Source organism: Bombus vosnesenskii, unplaced genomic scaffold (genome assembly GCF_011952255.1).
Source record: "Bombus vosnesenskii isolate JDL3184/JDL3185 unplaced genomic scaffold, Bvos_JDL3184-5_v1.1 scf7180000013263, whole genome shotgun sequence".
Lineage (NCBI taxonomy): Eukaryota > Metazoa > Arthropoda > Insecta > Hymenoptera > Apidae > Bombus > Bombus vosnesenskii.
Genome location: NW_022882923.1, coordinates 6583349 through 6594706, shown reverse-complemented (window position 1 = coordinate 6594706; position 11358 = coordinate 6583349). Strand labels below are relative to the sequence as shown.

The following is an 11358-nucleotide window of genomic DNA, read 5'->3' as shown; positions in this document are numbered from 1 at the left end:
TGCGGACAGATAGATCCTTGCAAAAGTGAAATTTGAAGAGTCGCGTTAATTTTACAGAATTATAATTAATATTGAACACAAGAGCGTAACAAGTAAAAGAAAACAGTACATGAAATAAACACTATTTTACATAATATAGTTATGCAATACTAGTTAGAATCTTTAAAAATATTACATTCGGTACATAAAGCGAACAATGTTAAGAAAGCTTTCCCTCCTCCCTGTACATGATCAAATACTCAATTTTAACAAACTGAAGAACAATTCGAAAAAGTATCAGAAACCATAACCTCTACATGCTGTTGCTTTCCTTGACAAACATTATAATTCATAATGAGTAATAAAAAAATCTCAATTAATCAGTCTTCCTAAATGCAGAAAAATATGGAGAGACAGCGGAATGCAGTCCTTATTTAGCCGTATATAAAATACATATACGTGGCGTCAAAGTTGTTGATCGGTCCACGTTGCGATCGATTTTCCAGATTCTCGAGAACCGGGGCTAGTCTGGTGGGGAATATTTAGGGGATATAAGGTGCTGTAACGAGACAAGGCGGCCGTATATACAGGAGTCAAATAGATAGTGAAAGTCCCCCAGAGCTAACAGGAGTATAGAGGGCAAGAGGGGGGTAGGAACGGGGGACCCCAGTAAGGTATATGAGGGCCTCAGTTCGAGCAACCGCTGGTACTCTAGCCTCGCTGCCTACTTACATTCACACACACTAACACACCAACCACCTGGAACACAATGCGCACGGTCGCGACGGTACGTATTTAGTGCGTCACCATCGTCATCGTTTCTCGTTAACGAACCCTTCGAGGGCCAAGATTTTGACAAAGTTTCTTTTAAATCGCGTGCTCTCTACCGGTCATTGTAAATCATCGGCATCATCGTGACTATCGTTCGTCGCTTTATCATCTGCAAAAATTTCAATCTCGCGTGTGATGTGATCGTTTTTCATCGTGACGGAACTGTGCTTGTGATTTGTGCATTACTAGTGCACCGCGGCTGGATCTCGTAAAACCTTGACTCGTTAAAGCAGACAGAATAATTCGGCGACGTCTGGCAAGAGTTTGATAGATGTAGGGGATAGCTTATAGACCATACACGTTGCTCGGCGGTTTCGTAAAGCGAGCGAAAGATAAATGTTAGTTCCGAGCAATCACTCGATCCAGACCTTTATGTGTGATCGACGTTCCGAACACGGGAGAAATCTGGTCGCCTCATGGTCGTAATTCGCGTGATTCGACGGAGATCGTTATTCGCTCGTAAAAATATCGCGTACCCGTTACAATTACCATTACGCAACTAATAGTCACCGACGACGTACAACCGCGTTACTACATTATAATTCGGAAGTACCTTTCGAGCGTTTTCCGCGCTACTCGAAAAATTATGAGAACGTACGCGGGCGGTATCGATATTTTTTTGTCGCCTACTCGCTCGAAGAAAGACATTATATAATGAGCTACGCCGAACAGGAATACGAACAGTATGCGTGACGATAGTAAGCGTTTCTCGTTCGTGACCATTCGGGCAGAACTGCAGGAAGTGCGTTACGCAGATGGAAGCGGTAAAACTCGGCGAATGGCGTGTAATTTACGATGATCGATTTACCAATCGTGTACATCTCCACGGGGAGGAATAAATACAGGCAAAACACTCGCATTTATTGCTTGTCGCGCTCGTCTTCCGCCGATACAACGGCGATCAAGACTTTTACCGTGTATAACGAGTCGACGTCAAGAATCCGGTATCCTTCGAATGCGGTTATCTACTCGATGGTGGTGTAATAAAGTCACGTCTGGCGGTTAAGGTTCTGGTAACCCGGAGGGTCATGCATCACTGCGTTTAGACCTTTCTGCGAACAATTACGGTTTATGAAGTCTCAGATTAACAGCTCTGTAATACTTTCCAGGATACTGACCGCATGAAGATTAAGTTTACGGTGGTATCGGCGTTGCTCGCTAGACACGTCTCGACTATGCAATCATAAATTATGCGAAACACGAATTGCAAGCAAAAAAGATTGGAAAATATTTCTATTACAGAATCTTTTTTAATAGACCATAGTTATCGATTGAATATCGTGCTGGTTAGACTGATTCGTTGAAACGAAAAGCGATTGTGTTATGGAGCAATTTACAATACTTGTGTAACAACATTTTTCTGCGAAATATAACCATATTCTAGGACGGAAAGTAATAGCGGAAGTAGTAGATGTTTCGATAATTGCAGTAATGATCTTTATGATCTACTTACGAGATACGAGTGATCGATTGGAAAGGCACGATTAAGAACGACGACGCCAATAATTTACTAACACTGTGTATATCTTTCGCATGTATTCTGTCATAAAACCACGGAATATTAAATAATCGAATAAAAATGAATTATATCGTAACGTAGCATTCTACAATCAATTACATCTTCGCACTACTTTCGATCAAACACAGCTTTTTACTTCTTCCAGATACTATTACTGGTAGCTGCCATACTAGTAGTATCGGCTCAGCAATACCAGCAACCAGATGCCAACTATGTAGACGAATACTCAGCATACGAGTCTCCAAGACCGACTCATCCGACTCCCCGAAGTTATGCCGCTAATTCGGCGCCAAATCGGCAATCGGCTGGCCCCACAACCCCGAAACCAACCCCGGTGGCCATCCTGAAGCAGATCAACAGGCACAACGAGGACGGCTCGTATACGTACGGGTTCGAAGGCGCGGATGGGTCTTTTAAGATCGAGACGAAACTACCAACCGGAGAAGTGAAGGGTAAATACGGATTCGTCGATGACACCGGCAAAGTACGTGTAGTCGAATATGGAGCGAATCAATACGGTTTCCAACCCGCTGGCGAGGGTATCACGGTCGCACCACCGACTCTGGTCGACGACACTACCAGTAAGGAAGCTCTGCAAGCACAAAACTACCAAGAGGAGTACCAACAACCGGCTGCCAGACCTGCGCCACTTCGAGCAGTCGCGCCTGCGCCAGCACCTCGCCCTGCACCCCTTCAACAGATTCAATACGGACAGCCAGCTTACCAACAGCCCCAAACTCACACCGAAGCCGTCTATTCACCGCAACTGGCGCCCAGACAGCAGCCAAGTCTTCCGAAACCGCCAATTTTCACGCCTGCTGCTCCTCAATCCCCCCTCACTAAACAAACCACTCTCCTTCAACCTGAAGAACCAGCGCCGCCATCTCAATTGTATAATCAGGGACCAGCCCAGTTTGGCCCTGCTCCTGTTCAAGAACACCGTTCCCAGCCACAACCTCGTAGCCAAAGCGGCGGCATCCTTGATCAATTAGCTAGGGATTATGCTCTGCCACAGGGCGTCGCACCACCGTTGCACGACATCAGCTTCGGTTATTACTAGATCCTCTAGTCCCTCCCGTGTTCGTCAGGGTGGTCCCCGTGCGTTTTGATCTGTCCGTATTGTCTGAAGACGCGATGCTTCGATGGCGCACCCTTTTCGCCGTGATCGCGGCGTGGCCCATCGGTGACGATGGGTGGCACTGTGATTCGTACGTCGCGCGTCGATTATTACCGAAGAGAATATCGAGAATTTAAGGCACATTGCAATCCAGCGAGGAAATTGAATCGAAATCGATAATTTGATTATTGTTTCTATTTTCTTCATTGATATCTTTTTTCTTTTTGTAAAATAAGAGAATAAGGTGAAGGTTCTTGAGTTTTTCTTCGGTAATAAACAAATCGCTGTCATGGCTGCCTACCGAGTCGAACTTTTGTTTCTTTCGATGAAGGTACGAATCCATTCTTGCCATTGGAATCAAATGTGATAAGCATGTTTGATGAAACGTGCAGTGGAAATGTAAAGAATGATCTCTAAGTATTTGTTCAGAATAATTATTAGTAACGAAACCTATATCGAATGGAATCATTTTATCTCTTTTTTAAACTTTATTTCTCCAATCAGGATCTTCTAAGGAGAGATTTCGAAAGGTCAAGGATTCTTTCATTTCCGTATCGCGAATAGACTTTTCGCGTAAAACCCTGTCAAAATCATTAACCCTGTGTGTAAGGAAGGTTGTAAAAATGTTGTAAATAAAAATTCCACATTCCACGGTAGGCTTCCGTGCTGGTTTTAGTCTTAGAGAACGCAGCTTGCACACGCGTCATAAGTGTACCGTTACAATTTCATTTCAAGGAGACCCTCACTTTGTCAAGCTGTGTCTTCGAGTTCGTGTCTCACGGGACTGCACAATAAAATTCAGCACGCTTACTATTATATTATATTTTAATTATATTATTATAAGGTAAATTAGATTGGAATAAATCGCGAGGACAACTCAACACTTTTTATAATCGTAACTCTGATATACCGCCCTTCAATGAAAATTCGAAGTATTTTCACCCACGACTCATTATATAATTTACACAAGTTGAAGGTAAATGTTTCGTTTTAATTTTGTTAATGATTGTAATGGAGATAGTAGAGGCGAAAGAAATATTAATAAACGTTTCCAACTTAGATCGAATGAAAACTATACCCTTCAACTTTCTAATTGTTCCTGTTTCTCCATCAGTCAAACTCGCATAACCAGTCGCAACTAACGACCTTTCAGATTATTCCTTCTATGATAAAAATAAGAGAAGGTAACCGGCAAGCTTGAACTGTATCAAGTTTGTACCGGAACTTCGCCAATTGGAATTTTAGTTACGAAATTTATACATCGACCTTCACGTTTCTTCGACATAAAGGACGGTCGGTTCGCTTGAACTATACCTATACATAATAATAGCATAGTATGATATATACATATATTACGACAGGTAGTAAAATAAAAGCGGATCTGGTGATTGTATTTGTAGAGCAGCAATTGCGTGAGAACGAGTGTGAAAGTGATGTATAAGTCAAATTTACCTCGTTCCAGGAATTAATTCTTAAATCGTGGCAGAAAATAATCGTAGAAAATAACAGCACTCACGCAATTTACGCTTTCAGTTTTTTCAACTTATATCACTTTTCTTTTCAGGTATTTCTTTCTGTATTATGTCTATATTTTTCTTTCTTTATTAATACGAAGCAAGAAATGAAGTTTACCAATGTTATAAATAATTTCCAAAATAATTCCCAAAATGTGTTTAATATCACAGGGGAAAATATTAGCGTAATCAAAATTTATATAGATAAAATTTTAATATTTTGTCCGTACGTATGCATATGATAATTTTAGAAAATTTTTAATTGGTGTAGAACACGTATATACTCTATTATCAAGAACTGGTCGAAACTCAAAGAAATTGCAGTTCAATGTATTTAAATTCCATTCATTTTTTCAAAATGTTGTATTAATTTCTTATTAATGCAAAGATAGATGTAAAATCCAATAATTTTATTGCGCGTCGACAAAAAATAGAAATATACAATATTTTGAACGAAGTAAAGCAAATTTAAATATAGATTATACCTGAATTAATTTTTTTCAATTTCTTTGGTTTTTTCAAATTTGAACATAAAATACACTATTTAACGTATTGTAATGAGATTAAGGAAAAAAATCTATATTTCTATCATTCATCAAGATTCCAGTTACCATCGGATCATTGGTAATCATTCTACACGATCAAGCTGGCAGCCTGCAGTTATGGCAACCAGCATTACGTTTCTGCAAGGCGAGTATTCACTCGCGTCGACTCGTTGCTATCTTTCCGCGATTGTAAAATGACGAAATTCGCGCAAACCAAAGAATAGAATTTGTAGTTACTTTTTCACAAGACGCACAAGCTTAAAAGCAATATGAAGTTCTATTTTATCTGTCGGATCTCTACCACCGAAATTCGTACGTTCCCAGACGCGTCCTTTTGTTGCAATTTACTAGTTTTCTACGGTACAACGACATTTCCTTTGATGTCTCAACACCGGTTATTCTTTGAACCACTCAAGAAATACGCGTATACATTAATTCACGGAGTTTAACTCGATGAAAGAGCGACCCATTCAAAAGATTTCGAAGAAAAATATGATCCCATTGTATTTTTTTAGAAGCATGAATATTCATTTCTGTTGCAACAAGTATCATTGTAAGGTACATTTAACGTGTTACGTATTGTCTGACATATTTTTAGAAGCTACATAGTTTCAAATTTTACATTGGTACTTTTTTTTAAAAAAAGAGAAGGAAACTTGTGTTTCCTTTCGAATGTTCTGTAACGATTATACTCAAGAAGATGATAATAATAGGATTAATCGATTGATTTTATTTATTTTAAATTTTAGTAAGTATTGCCATTTATTAGTAGGTTCATATCACAGACATTGAGAAGTTATTTATACGAATTATATAGTATTAATATTATTGAATGTATAATATGCTATTGAAATCATAATATATGTAGAGTATTATTCTTTATGATTTATACTATACTGCATACTAATATCTCATATTCGTAACAGGTATCAATGTCAAGAAAACAGGAATGTATATCTCTAAAATCTCAAAAACACGTATCCTGTACACTTTCTTTCCTATACAGTTCGAAGTCGAAGATTGAATGTTCGTGACATATGGAAAAAGCAATTTTATAATTCTGCCTTATATTTATTATGTGACGTTACATGTATATACAATATATACGTTACATATATGGACTTACCAATCGTGACAACAGTCCATCCTTAAATTCTTCCTTTAATTGTCCTGGCTCCTCTAATCGAATCACCTTGGACAATCCTGTAATAGATACGTAACGTTACAAATAACATGTCGCAGAAACAATGCATAACATCGAATTAAACGCGTCAGAGAGGTTTACGAAGGGAAGAATTAGTATGAACATAGCGTTAAGAGTTACAGGACAAATTACAGACAATGGCGTTGGCAACGTGCCAAACGATCATGTCATGATGCACTTCGAGGTGAGGATTACTCCATGTGCATTGACCTTCTTCTGTGTGCAACGAGGTTACAGCTATCACGTTCGCGACACAGGTGTAACGTTGTATGAAGATTCGTAGCTTGCATCATCGTGTATAATAATACCCACCCACACGTCGAGTCACTGACTTTGGGCCCTGTAGAAAGCTATCATTATCAAAAATATTATGCATGAGCTTCCTTCCGCGTTCCTCGCCACTGTTGGACGTTTAACTGGCTATTGCACTGGAATTTTGACAATGACGAATGACGATCGCGGAACGACTGGCTGGCGAAGTTACGTGACGGCATTGTGGCTCGTTAACCGAGGGAAATTGTATCGACCGGTGATACGAGAAATACGTAGCTGGGCCGATGTTCGTTATCGTCTAAGCGAGTCACGCAAAATGTGCCCGTGGGTTTCAACATTGCAGCCCATAGTTACAAGAACCCGCCTCCTACTTTGCCGGAATTTATCGTCATCGTTGAAATCGTCGATTGGTTGATGCAAGCTTTCGTGACCCGGCGTTGACTAGAGTTTCACATAAATAAGTGACAACACGCTATAGCGGCTTACATGTTTAACAAACATTCATCTATGACAGCAATAGCGAGTATATGAATGATCAAGTAGAGAGCAGGAACTTCTTTTAGTAATTGTACGTGCCGTGCTTTTGTTAAATGGTTTTGGTTACTTTCTTCGTATCGATCATTTAGTAAGCGAAGTACAAGATGAGCTCTATCAATGAGAAGTATCGTTTTATGTGATTTGATGACTGATTATTTAAATTAGTAGGTCACTATATTGATTATAAATGTTCATTTAGTCTTCTTTTATAATTTTCCATTGTAATTATATCTATATTAAAATAGAATTAACATAAAAGATACCACGTTTCTAATTGTTTCCTTTTAAATCAATTTAATGAGTCATTGATATAATTAGTGCCAAAAGAAAATATACGATTTCGATACGAGAGAAATTTCAGATAAGGATTAACGTACCTACAGTTTTTAGCGTTCAGTAATTAACAAAACTACTGTACTTTTTAAGAATAATTGCATACATCAAAAACAACGTTTGGAATTTTTATATAATGCTGGAAGAAACAAAGATAAGGAAACAAAGATATCGTATGAAATTGTAAATCGACTCTTACAACTGTGAACGCGAAAACAGTCTCGTGAAAAGAACTTTCCCCTTGGAAAGTTCTAAGACGGTCAGCTGAGTAACTGCTAAATCGGTTTATCGTCATGTAAGAAAATATTGCTATGTACATATAGATCATAATCGTATATATGTTCGTGTGTATAATATGACGAGATGATTAAAATAATATGTGTGAAAATGGATGAGAGGCGATATTAATTTTGTTTTTACTAATTTCATAAACTTCGCTAATAATGTCAGAAAATTGACATAAGTCTTATACTCGATTCTTATTCACTTTAAGTATCCACTATTACTTAAAAAAACTTACTTTATAAATGGAAATGAAGAATACATGAACGCTTATGAATAACAGGATATTAAATTCTTAGTTGTTTGAAGCTGTAATACTTACTAGTATCTGAGTATTAATTAGTCGGAGTAATTACTCAAACATTAAACATTTAACGTATGTTTATCAAATTGTAGACCAAATGAAAATGCAGCTTATAACGAATTAAGTATATTCACTTTCTCAAACATTAAGAAAAACTATTTGGTCCGAGAAATTAAACACTGATCATCTACTATAAAGCGATTCATTGGTAAAATTTCCTTTATCTTTTTCACCAATGAAAGCTAAAATAAAGGAGAAATTTCTTCATAAATACTTTATCGCATAATGATATAGATAATAGATTATATGATTAGACATCAAGATTGTTTTAATTATTAGATCTCTATAACTGTATCCTCTGAATGAAATAAAAATAATACCACATTATATAATAAAATGTATTGCTTAAACTTATAATATCAAATAGATTTAAATTCAACAAAAAAGAGGCGTTTTCTCCTTATCTCTGGGCAAATATCTTTGTCCTCACATATTTCATAATTTTTGGATACTGCTTTTCTAACAAAACGTAACTCTTATATTTCACTTAAATTTTAACTGCCTCTTTCTAAAGGCTAGAACACAGGTAAATTACAACATGAATTAAAATAAATTTCACATTCCTTTTCAATAACTATATCTGATAAAATAATCAAGTAATACATAGCTACGGTAACTATGCAATTCCAGTTGTACAAACCACTCTATGAAGTACATACAAGTTATAGTAACATTGGTAATGAACCCGACTAGAGACGAGTCTTGTTTGAATGGTAAATTGCAATCCTGTTGCGAAGGACGACGTAAACAAGCCTTCCTTCTGTGCATTCATTCGCCTGATGTTTCCATTGATGATACAGAAAGCGAGCTCGATCGTCGAGTGATCCCGGTAATGAAAGTAGGTAAGTGCATTTTCTTCCAAGAAACCGGCTCTGGATCAGTTATAAATCATAACCGATAAAGCAGATTGCTCCCGTTTATTGATTTCATTCCTCTTTAACACGTTCTACATTAAACATCGCAGTAACATCGTCACGAAGCTCACAAGTGTTTCATTTACTTTCTACATTAATAAAATATTTAATATGATTTCAATAGTTCCTTTCCTATTTTCTGAAAGTAAAAACCTATTTTGATTCATCATGGTTATTATAATTTCTCTGGAATTTAGACATACATACATGTTGGCAATTACAATAATTTTTCTCTACAGATTTTCTGTAAATTTTTATCAACTAATAGCCTAAAATAACATTTGAGTTCCTTTAATTATCAATTTTAATTACTACTTCCTTTAATTGTTACACATCACAAAGATCATAAACGCGGCATTAGAGAGTTTATAAGCAGAAAATATCGCTTCCTATGTAACTCCATTTATAATCACAGACGATATACATACATACTATCGTCCTGCATATCACGGAGACATTGCCTTATCAGCATTAAAATTAAGCTGTAATTTTCCACATCAACTCGAATACGATGTAACGTCAATCTTACACACTCAAAACTAATTTATCGTTAATCTTCAAATAATATTCAAAATATACTCTAATTTTAATAATTCTACCGGTATTTCGTCTATAATATCTGCTTTGAACTTCTAAAATCCATTTAAATTCACTAGAATTAAAATTTAAAATACCGTTCCTCGCAGCTGTTCATTTAAAAGCAATTCAATATCAAATAGCTTTCGAAATATGCTCTACTTTTCAAAATCGCGCATAAATTCGCCAAATTGATAGACTAATAATTCTCGCATTATTTCGTCCATAATATGAGCGAAAGTACGGGCAGATCTCTGAATGCTTCAAACGGCGCACGTGTTCCGCACGCGGCGCGAGGAATAGGAACATCAATTACAACGACTCTCCCAAATTAAGATGCAGCAATTTAAAGGCGTTTTAGATTTTGCCAATGATCGTACCACGCGATAGATATTCCTCGGCGCTTTCTTCGGATAAATACACCATAGCTATTTATGCGAGGAGAGCATCCGTCGCGATTAAAATAAAATTAATTAACATTTGGAAGCCGTCGAACGCGCAACTTCCCTTTTTCTAACAAATATATGGTTAACAGTTTGCTATACTATCCGAAAATGATTTTATAATTGCACTGAGTATATATATAATTCGGTCAATTGCGTTAGGATGATAAATGCGTGTAGCATTTCAAGCGATTTGTGACATAAGTTTCGTAATATGTTAGAATTTCTTAGAAATATATAAAATAAGAAATACGCATATACTTTGATATTAAAATTATATTATCAATATTGATACATTCTGATTTTAAAAGTATAAGAACTATTATAAAACGCGACATATTCTTAGGATATATGCAAAACAGAAATTTGCTCGAATTATGAGAAATGTTATTAGAACACAATTTATTTCTTTTAATTAATCAGATACTATTACTCATGTTTTAATAATTTCTCATATAGCCGATAATTAATTTGTAACCAAAGTGTACATTTTAAAGCTTGCTTGTTAGATTTCTTATCAATCAGGACTTTTATTAATACTTTAATTGTGTGTAATACTTACGCAACGAGATATTTACTTAGATGCGCCTAATCATTAAAAACATGTAATTGCTAACACAGGATAAGCATATTATTTGCAAATAATATAAGCTTAACAAGATAACGTTACGCTATTAATCGTCTTGTCACCCAAGTGCTGTAGCTTTTACAAAAAATCGCCGGCTTAGCTAGAACTGAAAAAGCGGCCTACATAAAAGCATACATCCCGGCAAACACAGAAGATCATTATCGATTCGCGTTTATAAAACACTCTTCTCGATCGGCGCGACTTGCTCGCACGACCTATATTTTGCTGAGGCGGACGCGTTTCGCGCCCGCGCGTGTCCACGCACGTTCACATAATGCAACGTTACGTTCACGTACTCC

The 11358-nt window shown here is 36.9% G+C and overlaps 1 protein-coding gene across 1 annotated transcript; it reads left to right on the top strand.

The window, feature by feature from the left end:
* The first annotated feature begins 634 nt into the window (after positions 1 to 634).
* LOC117232180 (DNA translocase FtsK) lies at positions 635 to 4521 on the top strand. The gene is made up of 2 exons (XM_033491390.1): positions 635 to 766; positions 2475 to 4521. Exons 1-2 carry the CDS (start codon positions 749 to 751, stop codon positions 3387 to 3389), a joined length of 933 nt encoding a protein of 310 aa, XP_033347281.1. The 5' UTR covers positions 635 to 748; the 3' UTR covers positions 3390 to 4521.
* Positions 4522 to 11358: the final 6837 nt, after the last annotated feature.